General features: G+C 38.8%; 1 protein-coding gene across 3 annotated transcripts in view; it reads left to right on the top strand.

Moving 5' to 3' along the window:
• Nucleotides 1-20142, top strand: part of MRPS28 (mitochondrial ribosomal protein S28) — a 106230-nt gene extending 86088 nt beyond the window's left edge. For 2 of the 3 annotated variants that reach the window (XM_077774296.1, XM_077774305.1), the window contains one exon: nucleotides 19845-20142. In XM_077774296.1, coding sequence (XP_077630422.1) covers nucleotides 19845-20010 — 166 coding nt within the window. In that variant the 3' untranslated portion in view covers nucleotides 20011-20142. The remainder of the gene's footprint in view (nucleotides 1-19844) is intronic. The other variant, XM_077774312.1, reaches the window with a different exon arrangement.
• The last annotated feature ends 283 nt before the right edge of the window (nucleotides 20143-20425 follow it).

Here is a 20425-nt window from a genome sequence, read left to right as displayed (position 1 = left end):
GCATAAGATCCCAAAATGCAATATTCTTGTGGAACTTAGAGCTTACATTATACATTTCTACAGGGCAGGTGTAGCTTACAAGATTTTGTTCTTGAGAGTAAATTGCCATTTTTTAGTATTTATTCAGGTTTATGACTTTCTAAATATAAATAAAGTTCTAGAATATTCTCAGAATTGGATAGCTCCTTTTTATTAGGGGTCTCATCGTTCAAGTCTGCAATCTGCAGATGACCACAAGTCTAAGCTCAAATGAAATCAGAAAATAACTTTACTATGTATTCAGGATTTGGACCGAAACTAATAATAGATGGCAGATGTAGTTGTTTGACTGTCATGTTAAACAAACAAACAAACAAATAAATAAAAGGGAAGAGGAAAGGAATGAAAGACAATTTCCTTACCAAGCAATCACACAGTTTATTGTCTAGGAAATAAAAAAGAAGAAAACAGGGGAGAAAAGAGCCAGTTTTGTGTACTGTTGAGCACACAGATGTTCCTCTTGGCAGCCATACAGTACTAGTCAGGATTGGGGGTTTTGCGGACATAGAATGTGAGCCTTCTTTGTTGGAGACAAAGTGTTGCCTGTGGTGGGAATTGCTGCAGTGATGGGAAAGTATCGTCATGTATTGTTGGATTGCTGGGATTTTCAATAGAGACAGTACATTAAAGTAGCTTTGTGGGCAGGGGATTGTTTCAGCCAACCCTGGCTAATAACACGCTCATCTTGGCATACTCTATTTAAAAGGTAGAGCTGGCATAGTTTTGTGGTCATGGAGCCTGTCCCATACTTGGACACCAGAATTACTTTATGCAGGCACTAGCTTTTAACAACCAGTTTATTTAATGTGATCTAACAAAAGAGTTGGTGACTGTAAAGTTAGAATTGTAACCACTTTTCACATGGAACTGCTTTTTAAAAATTTCTTTCCTTTTTACAATTACTAAACTGGTCTATTTCAGAATTGTTGGAGAAAATATCTTTTCAGTTGAGTTGCTTCTTCTTAGCCCACTTGTTCAGTTAGGATAAGGTTTTGTTATGAAATAGAAAGTGCAAAACTTACATGTTTTATGTTTAGCAATCTCCTCGTTTACACGTGGAGTCTCTTTTGTTTACATATAAATACTATATTGTGAAATGTTTAAGCCGTATGTTTAAGCCTAATCACTAGAAAGCAGAAGTGAGTACTTTTAAATTTGCTTGCAGGTGTTACGCATCCTTGTCTTCCATAGTTTCCTCAAAGTGGAACAGTTAGCTATGCTGTGCTAGATGTTAACGGAGATTTTTACTGTATTTTCAGGTTAAAATTTGAACTTTAAGGATTGGTCATTGAATTCTCTTTAGTTGTTTCTNGTTTCCCCCCCCCCCCCCCATTTTATGTTAAATATAATGCTGAACGAACCTTTATGGCCTTTTAGCTGCTTATATAAAGTCTGAACAAGAAAGGAGACTATCAAGAGTAGTAGAGGCAGAAACCTTTGTGATCACCCCTCATTAGATGGGGTTGTTGAGTAAGATACTGAACCAGTATGTTCATGGAGGTTTGGAGCTTGTGAGACCCAGAGATATCTAGTCAGCTCTCTGTTTTGACAGCAAAAAGTGAGACCCAGAGAAATTAACCAGTAATATTCTCTTCATTATGAGGAGTCAGAACCTGATTGACTAGAAAGCTCCTGGTTCTCGCATTTAAGCTCTTCTGTATCCTTTAGTCTCATCAAATCAAAGCAACATTCATTTACTAGGCTCCTGTTCGGTTGAAGGATTCATCAGTTAGGATCCTTACTCTGAAGAAACCCACATTTTAGTTAGAAAACAAGGCTGCACTCATTCTAAGTTGTTGATAACGGAAGACTTAAAATAGTAGTTCAAGACAATAGTAGAAGTCATATCTCAGAGCACTGTTTCTTTAATGGTGAAATGAACTATGTAAATAATAATTATTCTTGAAACTCAGTCAAAAGGATATGTATCTTTAAGCTGGGGTAGTCAGGGGAAGCCCTGTTCCATAGAAATTGGGATTTGAGGTCTGGATTCTCTTGTCTGCCTCAGTGGTGAATCTCCACTTCCTCTATAAAATTTAACATAAGTGTCACTTCTGCACCCTAGGGTTTCCTGACATTTCTTCCCTAATAAAACTATTTGCATTTACAAATACCTCTAATATAGTATTCCATATTTCATTATAGTTGTTTATCTCTCCTGCTAGACTCTAAACTCCTTAAGATCACACTTATTCTTGGGGTACCTGGGTGGTTCAGTTGGTTGAGCATCCAACTCTTGATTTTGGCTCAGGTTGTGATCCCAGGGTTGTGGGATTAAGCCCTGCATCAGGCTCTGCACTCAGCTTGGAGATGGATCCTGCTTAAGATTCTCTGTCTGTCTGTCTCTCTTTCTCTCTGTCCCTTCCTCCCTCCCTCTCTCTGCTCCTCTCCCCTGCTTGTGCTCTCTCTCTAAAATGAAATTTTTTTAAAAAAGATCACACTTAATATTCACATCCTAAGTATCTGTATGGTACATAATTATAACAAAGATATATTTCACATATTTTCATGTACTCATAACAAATAGGAATTCATATGACAATAACATTGTTACAGACTGAATTGCGTTCCTCTAAAGTTTATATGTTGAAGCCTTAATCCTTAAATGTGACTACAGTTGGGGATAGGGCATATAAGGAGGTAATAAAAGGTAAGTGAGGTCATAAGGGTGGAATCCTAACCCAGTGGGATTGGGGGCCTTGTAAAGGCAGGACGAGACTGGAGAGCACTCCCTGCCTTGTACGCACTGAGGAAGGCCCATGTGAGGACATAGTGAGAAGACCGCAGTCTGTGAGCAGGAAGCACAGTCTCTTCCAGAAGCCAAGTTATTGAGAACCTCAGTCTTGGACTTCTAGCTTCTAGAAGCATGAGAAAATAAATTTCCGATGTTTAGGACACTCAGCCTGTGGCGATTTGTTGTAGCAGCCCAAGCAGCCCAATACACACATATATAAGCAAGTAAATGCAGGAGTAAATAGTGCTTTAGGAAATTGTAAAAGCCCTGCGTCCCCAGATCTCACCTCACGGCTTTGAAAATTGTCAGCAGCAGTCTGTCTTCATAAGGATCCGACTCTGTTGCGAAGTCAGTTTGCCTTCCTTCATGATAGGAAATAGTGGTTCTGCAGCTGCCTGAATTGCTTGTTAAACTAAGAAGCATACGAGCAGTGTGTTAAAGCATCCGCTCAGCTCAACTGTGATCCCGGATGACCTAACCGCGACAGGCAGTGTTATCAGTAGAGGCGGATCTGGCTGGATGCGCCGGGGTTTGGGTGTGCCGGCCCAGCCTGTGTCTCACTGCAGTGCCTTGGCCCCTGGACAGGCTCCGGATTCGCCCATGAGCCCTCCTCACCCAACAGTTTTCCATCCCCGTCCCCACAGTTTGTTTTCCAGAGAGCGGCCAGAGTGATCTTGAGAAACTTGATCACGTATTTCCCTTTTATTTCGGCTTTCCGTGAGCATCTAGAATAAACCCCAAGCCCTTTACGGTGGGGGCCTGAAGCCCTGTGTGGCCTGCCGCCTGCCTTCCCCTCTGACCTCTGGCTCCTGCCAGTCCCCCCGTCACCCAGGGCTCTCCAGCCACGCTGGTTTTCTCTTGCGTCTTCAGTCATGCCAACTTTGTCTTCCCTCTGAGCTTTTGAACTAACCATGCCCCTGCCTGAAACACTTAGCCCCATCTTGACACAGCTGGCTCTTTGGTCAGTCAGGGCTCTACTTAAACATCACTTCTCCAGAGATCGATTCCCTCCTTCGCCACCCAGTCTGATGTCATCCCTCTCCATCATACCACTTTATTTTAATTCCCTGTACAGCACTTACTCCTATCTAGCCTGTTTATTTGTTTATTGGTCATTTTCTCCCTGCCACAATGTAAGCTCTGTACCGGAACCCTGCCTTTCTTGTACACGGGTGACGCCGGCACCTGGAACAGTACCTGCCACACAGGCGCTTTTAAGAAACAGTTGTTGAATGGATGAACCAGTGAACAAATGGACAGGTTGGAGCCCCAGATCCAGAGCAAGGAGTCGTGCCAGGCCCATCCCCCTCAGGGCTCACACTCTGTTTCGTACGCTTAGTCACATGGGTCCTGCTCAACAGAAAGGCCCTCTGGGGTCTAGAAACACACTTACTCAAAAGTCCAGCTGCTACAGCTTATCTAATAGATTAGCTAATTGACATCCATCAAAAGTTAAGCCCAATTTCTGTGAACAGGGCATCTTTGAAAACTTGTTGTCCACTGCTGTCCATCCCCCATAGGAGTGAACCCCCTGCCACGGCAGTTTGCTTACAGCCAGGCCCACAGTCATTGTGACAGCAAGTCGCTAGTTATACACCTGAACTATTTCTTTGTTAGGTCAAGGTGTGTCCTGACTAGACTTCTGTTTTATTGCATTCTCTTGTACAGTTTTACCAGAAATCCTAGGAGGTAGGTACTATGGTGATTCCCATCTTACAAAAAAAGATAACCTCGTCCAACATTACGTAACGATCACAGAGTTGTTCACCTAAAATGAATAAATTGGAAAACAGTTGTTCTGAAACACTGTCTGTTTGTTTGTTATCCAAACTTCTAGCTATCAGGTCAGTAAGCCAATAAACTCTGGCTTTCTCTAGCTATTAATATGACGTGATATTCTCTGAATAGAATTTTGCTGCTCATTCGCCTTTTCTTGGCAAGTGAAAAAGCTCTAGGATCTTCTTATTTCCCTCCCCCCGACCCCCATTTGGTTTAGGAAGTCCATTTACGTGGCAAGGGAAGCTAGATGCAAGTAAATTATATTTGAGAGAGGAATCCTACCTCCTGTCAAAAAAAAAAAAATTAGAGGGGAATGGAGTGCTTGTTGAAGTTAAAATTTTCTTACGAAGGACCACTAATATCTTTTTGTTGTGAAGGAAAAAATTAAATCACTATCCTGTTTTGCTTTACTTTAAAAAAATTTTTTTAATGTTTATTTTTGAGAGAGAGAGAGAAAGAATCGGAAGCAGGCTCCAAGCTCTGAACTGTCAGCACAGAGCTTGACGTGGAGCTTGAACTCACAGACTGCGAGATCATGACCTGAGCCGAAGTCAGATGCTTAACCGACTGAGCCACCCAGCAAATTGCTTTTCTTAAACCAGAAGCAAAAAAGAATCCCCTGTGATTTCCTCTATCAACATACAAAACAACAGCCAACTCTGTTAGAAGTTCTTCCTCACAGTAAACTGAAATGTGCTAAGTCTGCCATCCTATAATTTCTACCCATTTTTCCTATTTCTGTTTTTTGGAAGTACCCAAGATAGATGCAAGAAATAGATATTGTAGCCTCTTTAATATTAAAGTCTTTCAAATTCTTCATGCAGGTATATGGTCTATCTAATTTTGTTACCTGCTTAATGTTTTCCTTCTCTGAATTCATCATTCAGTGTAACATTATTTTACCGTCTTCTTCTGGATGGACCTCAGATATCAAAGACCCTATAATTGTATTGCCCAGTTAGATGACAGTTCCCTATAATATGGTCAGAAAAGTGAAAGGAGTTTGGGATTATTATGTGGAATATATATTTTATTACATAGAATATATATCTGTACTAATTCAGGCTACAATCACAGTTACTTTGGGGGGAGCAAAACCACAGTGTTGACTTTTATTGAGCTTGCATTTATCTAAAACCACCTTATAACGCGAAATGCCTTTAAACTAGTTAGTTTTCTTTTTTCTTTTTAATTTCACAGAACTTCTCTAAGCTTCTGTGACCTCAGTTTTTAATTAAAGGGTATGAAGTAGAGTGTTTAATAAATACACCCAGATTTGGAGGTGCAAAGGGCAGATAACAGCCAAAGCCTGTACGTGTCAAGTCACAAGCTCTATTCTAAGCCCTAAGGGTCTTTTTAAAACAGACCAAACTTTAGTATTAAGTCTTTGGGTCTCACCTCCTACACCTACTACTCTTCCTCCCCCTCCTTTGCCTTCCATTTTCTCCCATCACTGCCACTCGTACTGGGCTTACACTGAGACTGTTTACAGCACTCTGGATTACATGAAATCTGCAGCATGAGTCTNCCGCGAGATCATGACCTAAGCGAAAGTCGGACACTTAACTGACTAAGCCACGCAGGCGCCCCATGTCTGATTCTTTTATGAAACATTTTCCTCTCTGACCCTTGCCTGGCTGCATAAGCTAGTGCAGTAACAATTTGGAAGTGTTTGCCCTTCCAAAAAGTATCTGATAGTCTCATCTCTTGTTGAAAGGGCACAGAAATGAGGACCAACCTGCTAAAGTCGCTCTGTGGCCCACCAAAGGGATTGGTGGCCTAAGGCTCTTCCTACATTTTTGCCTCTGTGGGTTGGGAGAGGGCGAGAGAGAGTCTCTATCTCTTGTTGGTATCCCCTTACCTCATGCAGATGTTGAGTAGGTGTGTGTTTGTTGAAAATTTAACGACGCTTATTTAAAAAATAACTAATTTAGAGAGATCAAAACAATATTAAAAGAAAAAAGGAAACTCTGAAAATGGGTTGGTACAAATCTTCTGTTCTCTTAATGTAGTCAAAAGTGCAGGGAATTCAGAATCTGGAGACAGGTTCTCACTGGAGGAAATAATCAAGAACATTTTAGAGCTGAGGTGATCAGGAGATAACATCTGCCTAAGGTAATTTTCAAGCTAAATATGACTCGTGTTGTATATGCTGAAGTGTTAGGTTTTCAAGCACTGTGAAAGTGATCCTGAAAATCTTTTGGTCATGAAAATACATCCTTAACTGCAGTAAATCTTACATAAGCAACGTAAAATGAGTCAGCCCTTTGTTTAGATGAAAATACATACTCATTTATTAAGTATTCATAATGGAAAAACATCTTTTTTGTTTCATACTTGATATTTAAAATGCAGGTCTAATTTTGACCTTCTACATAATGTCTGTACTGCATGCACTTGTTAGGAAATTAAAGCTTGAATTGGGCAAGATTCACCTTAGCCCAGAAACTACCCTGAACCATTAATTTGGAAATTGATTGAGACAAAGACTCAGAGACTATAACTTATGAACACATTAACCAGCGCTCTTTGAACAGGGTCAGGGGACCAGACTCGTTTGAGGAGCTTTTCCCTAAATATGTATCAATCGCCAGGTCCATCCCATTGATTTTGATGGAGTAGGTCTGGGTTGGCCCCCTGGCATCTCTGTTTTCAAGAAAAGAGAAGAAAAAGAAAGGCTTTGTGCAAAGTGTCCATAAGTGACTGTTACTCCTCCCAGTTCTGACTCCTGTAGAGTCACCAAATCTGTCCCTAGAAGTTGTAAAGTAATTTCTGGATTTTATGAGCCCCCTCCCTCCAAATTCAGCTCCAAATTCAAACTCAAAAGAATGTTTTCAATGAGTTTTGTTTTCCTTTGGTTTCTTTTATATACATTGAAGATTACTAGTACCAGCACTTATTAATTTGAACGGTAATCTAGTGTCTTCAATAAAACCACATTTCAAGTTACTAGCCTTTCAGTAATTTGTTGCACTTGATGTAAGTACGAATGTGGTGAATTTCATAATAGCTGATATTTATGGAGTAGGTATTATGTGCCAGGCACTGTCCACACCTTAGAATGCGTGAGGTTTCACATTAACCTTGCCAGGTGCATGTATTATCCTCCTTTTACAGATATATAGTCTATTCAGGGTATGTTTCTTGCACTCAGCCACAGTCAAATCTATAATTCTTTAAAGTCCATACTCCTTCCTCTGTTCTGCACTGACAAAACTTTTCTCTGACAATAAAATTTATATATTTTCTTAAGAATTGTATGCCACAAAATGTATCCCTATTTGTTTAGATGCCATAACACTGGCTCCAAGTTTGGTCCCAGAGTCAGTCATCAGCACATCTCAGGTATGTCATACCTTGATACACCTTAATATTGCAGCTCTGAGAAAAGATTCTGTTGTTACTGATTCTACATGTAATATATTATATTATATGCATATATATATATTCTACATTATTAAGAAGTGAAGTTATTATACACTTAAAAATGTTTCATTTTTTAAAAATGTCTTATCTTCACATTTCATAAAATAGATCAGTGCTTGAACAAGAGACACAACTTCTGTTTGTGGTAACACAGAATACTAACTGGCAGGGTAGAGGTTAAAAAGAACCTGGCTTAAGGGAAAAATAAAATCATACATTTATATTACAATTACAGAAGAGGGGCACCTGGGTGGCTCAGTCAGTTAAGTATCTGACTTCGGCTCAGGTCATGATCTCACAGTTTACCAGTTTGAGCCCCACATCGGGCTCCATGCTGTCAGACAGAGCCCATTTTGGATCTTCTGTCTCTTTCTCTCTGTCCCTTCCCCACTCATACTGCCTCTAGTTCAAAAATAAACATTAAAAAAAAAAAAATTACAGAAGAAAGTTTAAATGCTTATCTAGGAGGATTGCAACTTGAGGGAATGCAGGTATTACGAACAGCGTCCATTGCTTCCTGCCTCAGTTGCATGGGGCCTTCTAGTTGCCAGTTGATCTGCATGGTTTGCTTTGGCCTAGTGGATAGGCACACTCTGTAGTATTGTGTTGTTGTTTGTTTGTTTCTTTTTTAATACTTTTATTTATTTCTAGGAAAGAGAGAGAGACAGCGTGAGCAGGAGAGGGTCAGAGAGAGAGGGAGTCACAGACTCTGAAACAGGCTCCAGGCTCTAAGCTGGCACTCAGCATAGAGCCCGACGCGGGGCTCGAACCCACGGACCGCGAGCGAGATCATGACCTAAGCGAAAGTCTGACGCTTAACCGACTAAGCCACCCAGGCGCGCCTGTAGTATTGTGTTGTTAAAGGGCCACTGCTTTAACAACGGACTTTTGGTAATAATGCAGGTAGCAGAAGTTATGGTTATAATAATGTTTGTTTCCCATTTACATCTTCTAATGACTGGGATAATAAATTAGAGCTTAAGATTTGTGCTGCATTTAAATTTTAATGAGTGGAAATGTTGAAGAGCTGTAGCACCTTATGAACACTTTCTACCTTTATTTTGTTAACCCTGGTTGCTGTGCTTGGTAATATAGTGTGGATAGTATGGTGGTGAGAAATCTTTAAAGACATCTGACAGACTGAACAGAAAGAAGCAATAGACTGGATAGGTCAGTGAAACATGGGAGGTGGTATTTTGAAAAAGTGAGACAAATTGAGAATACACCAAGAAGTTTAATCAGTTTTGCACTCCATATCATTCTACATTATATTCGATTTCAAATACTTAACATTGTATAAAAGTAGAACTAAATCATAGAGTAAAACACCTCCTATCTGTTCTAACGCTGTGCTTTTTAAAAAATCTTTATTTATTTTTGAGAGAGAGAGAGACAGAGTGTGAGCAGGGGAGGGGCAGAGAGAGGGGGAGACACAGAGTCTGAGACATAGGCTCCAGGCTGTGAGCTGTCAACACAGAACCTGACGTGGGGCTCAAACCCACAGATGGCAAGATCATGACCTGAGCCAAAGTCGGATGCCCAACCGATTAGCCACCCAGGCACACGCCCGACCAGTGTACTTTATAAAGATGAGGAAATTTGATGTCCAGACAGTTCTTTGAACAACAAAGTATACATTCCCACACGTGCTCTCTTACTCACATGACTCCACATACAGATCAGCATTACTGTGAACATTTGTATAAATTAGAAGAAATCAGGGGCTCATGGGTGGCTCAGTCAGTTAGGCGTCCATCTCTTGATTTTCAGCTCAGGTCATGATCTTACTGTTGGTAGGATTGAGCCCCATGTGGGGCCGCACGCTGACAGCACAGACTGCTTGGGATTCTCTCTCTCTTTCTCTGTCTGCACCCTCCCTGCTCACACATGCCCTCTTTCTCTCAAAATAAATAAACTTTAAAAAACCATATAGTAGTCAACTGAACCAATAGAAATATTTGAACTTTTTCTCTTCAAAAAGGAAAAGAAAAAATTAACTTCTAAGGTCTTAAAGCTTTAGGTAAAGAATTATAAGAAAATCAGAAAAAGTTCTAAACTATTTTAACTCATTGGGATAAAAACGTAGATGTCTAATGATTTCAAAAGAACCATTTTTAAAACCTCTGAGAATTATGATTACAGCAAGACAGCTACATTGACTAGCAAAGTCAGAATTCCTCACAGTATTCTCTTTAGATACTGAGGTTTAATCCAAACCTTATATTTGTCAGCTTTGTATTATTAATATATTTGTATCAAAGAACGAGGCAGAGGATTCGCTCTCTATTTTAAGTCTATGAGAACCATCACTAGCATGCACTGACAGATGTTAAAGAATGTCTGTGGAAAGAATGTCAAAAACCTCTCCAAAGGAAAGTCTTTAAACCGTGCCCTTAATAAAGAAATGCAAAACCAGATTTAATTGCCCTTTTCCTAAACAGCTCAGCCATGCAGGCTCATTTACTGCAGCATATGGTCTGAGAAAGCGCCTAGTGGAAGAGAGCAGTCACGGTGAAGGCTGGGATTGAATCCATTTAGGCTGGAGTTCACAAAGATCAGTCAGAGGCAAGCACTTGAAGTTAAAAGAAAGAAACACACCAAGCAGTAAAAACACAGGCTATTTTTATTTTGAATGTGCTCATTGGAGACATCCTATTTGCCTTTCAAGACAGCAGTATTCAGTGGTTTTAATATAAAATAGAAGATTTCTGAAAAACTAATATCTGGGATGTTTTTCCTAATTAAAAAAAAATAAACAAAATTGCTTGAAGCCATGGAGATTTTTTTCTGATATTATTCTTTGTTACCACTGAAAGCAATCATTTTTCTAAAGGGGGAGCAGCTAAAGTAACGAGTTGGATGATTACACTGTGGCCTAAATTTTATTTAAAAGGGAAGACATTATAAGATTATATGAAGTGGTAAATTCTTACCACCCCTAAAGGGATTTAAGTTTATAGTTCTTTCCAGAAGTCACAGGTATTTGAGAACTTGACAAAAGGAAGAGGGAAGAAAATCTGTGAATCCTTTTTTTTACCACTTTTTGGCATTAGGCAAGTGAATTTACTTTTATGTATCTTAACTTTATGTCTGTAATATGAAGGAAGCTATCTTTATGAAGATCTTAATTATAACCTCAAAATAGCTGAGAAGACAATTCAGTTGCCCTGTGTCTCGTACATGTCACATATAGATTTGATTAACAGAAAGCAAAGAAATGTTTGAGGGGTTAGTAATGGCAAACATGTATCTGACTGTTTTTTATTGCTGGCTCTAATTACGGTAGTTATTTCTTATAACAAAATTATTTCTAAGTACTATTTTTCCTGCGGGAGTAGCTTTTCTGTCACAGAGTATATTTATATATTGTGGCACAAGTATGCTTACTATTTTTATTGTCAAATTTTATTGACATTCTCTAGAGCCGTGCAGTGATGTGGCTTTTTAAATTTGAATTTAAATTTATTAAATGTAATTTAAAAGTTCAGTTCCTCAGTTACACTAGCCATATTTCAAGTGCTCAAACCTTATCTAAAGTGTTTCCATTATCAGAGAAAGTTACATTGGGCAGTGGTATTTTGGCATAATTGATATTTCAGTTAAGTTTTATCAATGCATTTCATTGAAAGCTAAAAATATAAATCATGTATTTTAGATGGCTGCTGTAGAGAGGACTGATCTTCTACCATGGCAAAGATTAGGTCAAAGGTTAAACTATAAAGAAAATACACTTACCATATATAGCCAAAAAAAAAAAAAAAAAAACAAAATGGCGGCATTGCTTGTGGTGATGGGATTTCTCTGAAACAGTGGACAGACATACTGACCAAAATCTTGCATTCATTTACACAGTAATCACATTTTTGGAAATTTAGCATATACTTAAACTTTTATTTAAGAAAACAACTTTTTTTTTTAAATTTTATTTATTTCTAGGAGAGAGAGAGAGAGAGAGACAGCATGAGCAGGGGAGGGTCAGAGAGAGAGGGAGTCACAGACTGAAACAGGCTCCAGGCTCTGAGCTGGCAGTCAGCACAGAACCCGACGCGGGGCTCGAACCCACGAACCGCGAGATCATGACCTAAGTGAAAGTCGGATGCTCAACCGCCTAAACCACCCAGGCGCCCCAGAAAACAACTTTTTATCTTTAGCAGATATAGTTCCAGGCTTAGATGATTATAAGTAGGTTTCCCACATGCCTCAGTGACCAGCACAGATGCAGGACAAGTGTGCTGTGCACGCGAGTTCCACACATCATGGATGTCTGCATCCTACCCGTCCTCCAATGAGTGTCAGCCTGACTGTACCTCTCCGCATTTCCCACACAAATTAGAAAATCTTTGCTGTATGGTAGGCCCAGGATTCAAGGCAGTGGGCCCATCCAGCCTCTTCAGATAATTATCTTAAGCCTGTTTCTTTGTTGGATATTATTTATTGATTTATCTTTTTCTTCCTTTTTTTTTTTTAATTGAAAACCTAATGCTGTTGAAGATCTAATTCTTCTTTTAACACCTGCCCTTACTCGTTCCCAATAGGGTAGACTCAACTATGTGACCAAGGATAATAAAAGAAAAATATTTTCTTTACAGTTATTGTGAACTTTTATATCCATTAGAAAATAGTCCGTATGGCTTTGAGCATCAGCTCAATAAGCTTGTTCAGTGAGGCCCTGGGTTTCCCTAAGAAATATATTGGAAATAAAACAACAGAAGTTATTATCACAGGGCTGTGAGCCCGTTTCTTCTGACACAAGAAAGAAAAACAGACTTAAAATCTAGAGTAGGACTGCTTAAACTTTGAGGCCACAGATCAGGTAATCTGTGAGCCGCTTTCACACTGGAGCAAAATTTTGTTTATGGGTATTTGTGCAATTTTTAGAAGAGGCCATAGATACAGTCAAAGGACTAAGGAAAAACTAGATAAATAAAAGAATAATAAAACCCCATTATAAAAAGAAGACAAAAGAGACAGACTCAGGTTTATAAAATCATGAAATGGGTTAATTTATTAGGTTAGAAGTTAAGGCTATTATTGAATTTTAAATGAAGCTAAAAATTGCTTATTGGAAGAACAAATAAAGAATCTACAGAAATTGTTATCTTCCCTTTCTAAGAAATGGTATCTGCTAAAAATACAAGTAGATTCCTAAAAGGCTTAGCTCCACCAAAAGTTAATGAAGCCAGAGTGATAGGAGATAGGTGAAGTGAAAACACCTCTCCCTGCCCCTCTGTTGTCCTGAGCCACTGCTGAAAAGAGTACGACAGTACATAAATCACTGTGACCCTTTTGTGACTGACTGTATATGTGTGTATGTTGTGGTCAGTGCTGGGAAATGTGGACCATTCATTGTGCAGTTCTCTGAATTTTACTTGCTTTGTTCAGAGCTATTTTGCCTCACATCCTCATTGGAAATTCAACATTCATTTCAAAAGAAATGGTTTCCATTTTTGTAGAACAGTTATGTTGTATTTTAAGAAAAGAGTGCTTATACCACTAAAATAAGTAGGATTTGAATCAAAGCAAATACTGAAAGAAACCCGCCTCCAAATTTCCTTCTACAGGAATCTTTTGTATTGCTTCAGTTATAACTGTGAATTAGAACTGAAAGTGCTCTTACATTCTGCATCACTCCCACATAGAGTATCAGTTTTCATTGGGTTTATTTTGATGATGGTGGTGATGGTGGTGATGATGGTGGTGATGGTGGTGATTGATGATGATAGCTAATATTTATTGAGCATTTATAAGGGCTTGGAATGTTTTCATTTATTTCATGCTCACAGGAACCTAGGACATAGGTACTATGATTCCCATTTTATAAATGAGGATGCTGAAATAGAGATAAAGTAGCTCAGGGTTGCATGTTTATAAATGATGGAACTGTGCACACACATGTGAGCCCACGCTCTCAATCACTACATTGCCTTTTCTGGATTTTTATCCTTAGGCCAAAATCTATGAATAAAGTGATCAGTTAAGGGCTGCATAAACAATCTGGGCAGAGAATTTACTGGCATATTCATTTTATTTTTTTTTCTTTAACTTTTTTGTTTGTTTGTTTTTTAATTTTTTTAATTTACAAATAGTTTATTGTCAAGTTGGTTTCCATATAACACCCAGTGCTCATCCCAAGTGCCCTACTCCATGCCCATCTCTCCCCGCCCCCCCCCACACCCATGAGTCCTCAGTTCTCAGCATTCAAGAGTCTCTCATGGTTTGCCTCTCTCCCCCTGCCCCACCATTTCCCCCCTTCTTCTCCCCCATGGTCCTCCATTAAGTTCCTCCTAATCCTCCTATACATGCAAACATATGATATTTGTCCTTCTCTGCCTGACTTATTTCGCTCAGCATAACACCCTCAAGGTCCATCCATGTTGCTACACATGGCCAGATTTCATTCTTTCTCATTGGCATATTCATTTTAAATCTTGTTATGTTGAACAGTGGAAACCCAAATGGGAAAACTAAGTAGTAAAAGTGATATTACAATAGTGAAGGTTCACCTCGAATTACACTGGAAGAAATGGAGTTCTCAGAAATACAGTGTTCCCCACCTCCCCCTTAATAAAGGGTTTCGAAGTTAAAGCAAGGATCAAGTCCATATTAATTGTATGGCTGCTGTTCCTGACGGAGAAGTATGCTGACCCTTACACGGCGTGGATCTCCCAGAACAGACAGTGTGGGTGAGGAATCCCCACTCCAGGCCGTCAGTGGGCTTTGTTCAAGGAACTGTTTTTCGGGCATCTCTCCATATTATATATTCCTGACTTTTTTTTTTCCTTTTTGGTCTATCTAAATTACTCACCCTACAAGACTCTGTCATCACTTATGAAAAACATCTGTTACTCTTGAGACTTGTTAATGGTGGCCAGAGTTTTTCAGAGATCCTCATTTTCCTGGCCTGTTGCATTTATGTAGACTGTCCTGTCTTCCTGCACTTGATTATATATAATAAACATAATCCTACGCCAGCTTTTCTCAAGTGGTGACCAGAGAAGCCTGAAGCAGAATCACCTCAGAAGCTTGCTAAAAAGGTAAAGTCCTAAGTGCTCCCTCAGATTTGCCAGCTCACTTTCAGGCTTGCGTCCCTCTATTTACATTTTTAACTGGTACTCCAGGTGTTTTTGATATACTGGGAAGTGTGGAAACTACTGTTCAAAACGCTGCATTATGTGAAATGTATTCATGGGGCTGTGGGAGGCAGATATGAAATACCTGCCCTTAAGGATCTTACAGTCTCATAGAGAAGTTAATGCTTACATGCGAAGAACTGTAATACAAAATACAAATTGAGTACCATAAAAATAGAAACAGCTATTTCTAGATAGCAGAAGAGAATCTTTTAAAGGCGTTTTTGTTTGTTTTCTGTAGTGCACAGTGTGTATATTTCAGTAATTCTTATTTCAGCACATAAAGGCCTGCACTTTGCTTTTCATTTCTATTATCATCTCACTGGATAATTCCCAGAATTTCCATAATTTTTAGAAGTGAAGGCAAAGCTTTCATATCATTAAAGGCTAATGCACCTAAAAATGTAGACAAACTTCTGCATTCCATAAATTACCAAGCATGCTGGACACTCATAGTGTTCTTGTTTTTATGTTTTATGTTTGGAGATTTTTACCATCAATATGACACAGAACCACTTACACTGAGAGCTTCCTCTCCACTGTGGTGACGCCCAGAATTGGTGCCCCTGGTGCTTGTGACATGTTCAACTCTTCTTATAAAAAGTCAGTGTTCCTCTCCTCATGATAGGTTCATAGTCCACCTATTAGTAATGCTCCTAAAAATAAGTTAAAAAAAAAAAAAAAAACCAACAATGAACAAAGGAAGAAGAAAACCAACATTTATTAACCACTATATGCTAGGCACGATGCCAAGCAAATTTCAGAGAAGTTAAGTAAATGTACCAGTCCACACAGCTGTTAAAGCCAAGAAATTAGAAATTCTAGATAATCTGTGACCCTGTGGCTTTTATCAGCAAGTGTCATGTTAATTTATTGACAGGCATTTGAGTACCTGCTACATTGGCACTGGAAGGATATGGAGATAAATTCAGTGCCAGATCTTGGGGGAGCATAGAGACTAATGAGAGATCAGAGACTTGCACAGATAACCAAGACAAGTAAGTGAGAGACGCTAACATTTGCAGTCATGTGCTAAGTATATTATCCCATTTAATCTTCGCAGTAAGCCTGCAAAATGGTTGGACTCTCTCTTATTGTAGATGAAGAAATTATGGTTCAGAGAAAACCAGTTACCCAGGGTTACCCATCTAATAAGTAGGAGGGCTCAGATCTGCATCCAAGTCTATGACTGCAAAACCTCTTTCTTCCACGGGAATTCCAGTGACAGACTCTTCATTCCGACAAGGAGAATGTCAAGGCTCTCGGGAGCTGCATTTGATATATCCAGTTCTACCTGGAACTTAAGGATCAATGGGATAGACAAGAAGTTCAAGGAATGCTAGCGATAGAAGCAAAGGTACAGAGGAATAGAAGTATGTGCGAATGGACATCAGGCCAAAATATGGAAGCCATCTTGAGAACTGGGTGAAAAACATGAGCTCTGGGAAGATTAGACCTCAAGCTTCAACTAAGGGATAATGAGACCTGTAGGGTTAAGAACAAGAAATATCTGCGTTAAAAAATGAACTAAAGTTCCTAATTGGATGTTGCAGGAACAAAGGGGAGGAGGGGTAATCATGAATCAATGCTGACTGGATCACTGTGAGTCATGCTGTGAGGACAAATGAAAGAATCTGTTAGAACATAGGTTACAACTCCAAGTAATATAGAAAATAATGTTCAGCATCCCCTTGCCTATGCACTGACCTTATTTTCTCAGGGGATATTCACATAGAATATGTCCTATAATTGCTGTTTTCTAAGATTAAAAGTTATGCCTCAATTAATATTTTAGTATATCTCTTTAATTTTTTTTAAACAAAGACAGAAACTAAGATCTGTGCTATCAGATATACATTCATGTATTCATACATGTAAATAGACATTTAGAAGGACTAGAAAATATGACTGACTTCATTATTTGACACAGTTTTACAAAAGAATATTTACTTCTATTAACAGAAAAATGAGATTTTTAAAACCAAATGGCCTTCATATTTATTTGATAGACCATTTATAAATCCCTTCAGAATACCTAGTTAAACATTGTGTGGAGACTATTCATTATATGGCCCACAAAAATCATTTTTCAGTGACTTTTTTTGAGAACTTTGTTTCTTTACTTTCCATTTGTATAAACTTGTTTAATTTAAAATGAGAATACTTAGTGTGCAGGCATACCTCAGAGATAGAACAGGCTTGGGTCCAGACCACCACAATGAAGCAAATATTTCAATAAAGCAATTCAGATGAATTTTTTGGTTTCCTAGTGCATGTAAAAGTTATGTTTACACTATACTTTGGTCTTGTGTGCAGTAATAGCATTAGGTCTAAAAAGCAACGTACAGTTCAGCCTTGAACAATGCAGGGGCTAGGGCTACTGACTCCTGTGCAATCAGAAATCTGCATATAATTTTGACTCCCCCAAAACTTAAACTAATAGAGCCTACTGTTGGGGCATCTGGGTGGCTCAGTTGGTGAAGCATCTGACTCTTAATTTTGGCTTAGGTCGTGATCTGATGGTTAGGTTACTGAGATCAAGCCCTGCGTTGGGCTCTGCACTCACAATGTGGGGCCTGCTTCAGATTCTCTCTCTCCCTCCCTCTCTATCCCTCCCCCCCTCAAAAATAAATAAATAAACATGGAAAACCTTTTTAAAAACTAGCTTAGAAGCCTTACCAATAATATAAACAGTCAATTAACATGTATTTTAAGGGGCGCCTGGGTGGCTTAGTCAGCTAAGCGTCCGACTTTCGCTTAGGTCATGATCTCGCAGTTCGTGGGTTCGAGCCCCGCGTCGGGCTCTGTGCTGACTGCCAGCTCAGAGCAGGGAGCGTATTTCGGAGTCTGTTTCTCCCTCTCTCTCTGACCCTCCCCTGCTCACGCTGTCTCTCTCTCTCTCTCCTAGAAATAAATAAAAATATTTTAAAAAAATGTATTTTATATATTATGTGTATTATATACTGTATTCTTACAATAAAGTAAGCTAGAGAAAAGAAAATGTTATTGAAAGTACTAAGGAAGAGAAAATACATTTATAGTACTATACTATATTTATTAGAAGAAATCCATACATAAGTGGAGCTGTGGATTTGAAACCCTACTCAAACTTTAACTGCATATACTTTACTTAAAAAATACTTTATTGCTAAAAACTGCTAACCATCATCTGAGCTTTCAACTAGTTGTAATCACTAATCACAGATCACCAAAACAAATGTAATAATAATGAAAAAGTTTGAACTATCATACAACCCCCAAAATGTGACAGAGAGACCCAAAGTCAGCAAATACTGTTGGAAAAATGGCAGCATTACACTTGTTCGCCACAAACCTTCAATCTGCAAAAAACGTAATATCTGTAAAGCTCAAAGCGAAGCACAGTGAAGCAAGGTATGCCTTGTATATTTAGATCTTTAAAGATTTCGGGATCACTGGCAATATTTTCATTCTCCTGCAACTTTTTATAATGTTGATATTAAACCCTTAAAACACTTGATCAAGGAAGAAGATGAATGAATATGTTTCATTTGGTATTATAAAATAGGATTTTATTGACCAAAGTGAGCCATCACGCATGCCATGGCTGTCATTACACTTTAATTATAGTGCAGCCAATCCCCAACACCCAAGTACTTCACATTTAGACCTTCTTCCATTTGTTTTGGTAAAATATTCTTTATTTTAAAAGAAGATTTGGGAGGCACCTGAGTGGCTCAGTGGGTTACCAACTTTGGCTCAGGTCATGATCTCACAGTTCACGTGTTTGAGTCCCGCTTTGGGCTCTGTGCTGACAGCTCAGAGCCTGGAGTCTGCTTTTGATTCTGTGTCTCCCTCTCTCTCTGCCCCTCCCCCACTCACACTCTGTCTCTCTCTCTTCTCAAAAATAAATATTAAAAGACGTTAAATAAAAATAAAAGAAGGTTTTAACTTTAGAAGAAAAAATGTATCTGAAAATCTTTTCTCCTTCATACTCTCTGATGTTAGAAATGAATAACATTGAGCCACCTAGGCAGCTCAGTCTATTAAACTTCTGACTCCTCATTTCGGCTCAGGTCACAATCTCATGGTTAGTGGAATTGAGCCCAACGTCAGGCTCTCCGCTGTTAGCACGGAGCCTGCTTGGGAGTGTCTCTCTTTCTCTATCTCTGTCTCCCTCTCTCTCTCTCTCTCTCCCTCTCTCTCTCTGCCCTTCCCGCATGTATGTGCACACTCTCTCTCTCAAAGTAAATAAATAAATGTTTTAAAAAATGAATGACGTATTAAACTGTTATTTTCAAGAATTGTTTGAATTTTCTTTATAAAATCTTTAAAAGTCACTTTAAGAGTACAATTCTGATACAACTAAATTACTTTTCTGTCAAAAACAACTATTTCTCACATACTAGTATAAAGTATTTATTTTTTAAAGGACCTATTCTTTACCTTGAGCCACCATATTAAAATTAGAATTTGAGTTTTACTTTAAACTACTTGTTTAGGGCACCTGGGTGGCTTAGTTGGTTAAGCATCCTACTTCATGATCAGATCCTGGTTCGTGAACTGGAGTCCCACATCGGGAGCCTGCTTCAGATTCTGTGAGTGTGTGTGTGCATGCGCGCGTGTGTCTCTGTCTCTGTCCCTCCCCCACTTGTGCTCTGTCTCTCTCAAAAGAAAAAAAAAAAACATTAAAAATAATTAAACTGTTCATGTTGTGATATGCAGAATTAATGGAATTTTTTTTTCTTACTATTCAGGAAATACCAGAAAGGAACCAGAGTCCGACTGCGGCTATTAGATCTTGAACTTACATCTAGGTTCCTGGGAGCCACCACAGATACAACTATACTTGAGGCTGATGCGATTCTCTTAGGACTCCAGGAGAGTAAAGATGCCAAATCAAAAAAGGAACATCATGAATAAGAAACAAACGTCGCTTAATGCATTCACTCCTTTTTTTGTTGTTGTTGAACCCAGATATTCATCAAGAATGCAATTAGAAAATTGTAAATAAATGATTGAAAGAAGACATAATAAACTAAAGCTATAATTATAGCTCTTATTTGTTAGAAGTTTCTTAAGCTGTTTCTCCCCTCCTCCCTTTTTACACCCGTTCTGTCCTTTGATTGGGGAAATATAAACTGTTCTAGGAAATTCTGTCATTCAGCAAATATGTGTTGAGTGCTAGCTATGTGCATGACACTATTCGAAACAGCAGTAAACAGACTAGGCAAAATCGCTTGCTTTGTGGAGTTTACCTTTGGAGGTAACAGAAAAGAAATACAAATATACTATGTTAGACAGTGATCTGTGCTGAGGACAGAATAAAGCAAGGAGG

Source organism: Crocuta crocuta, unplaced genomic scaffold (genome assembly GCF_008692635.1).
Source record: "Crocuta crocuta isolate KB4526 unplaced genomic scaffold, BGI_CrCroc_1.0 scaffold81, whole genome shotgun sequence".
Classification (NCBI taxonomy): Eukaryota; Metazoa; Chordata; class Mammalia; order Carnivora; family Hyaenidae; genus Crocuta; species Crocuta crocuta.
Note: the sequence above shows the minus strand (reverse complement) of the source record. Positions and strands in the feature narration are given on the sequence as shown.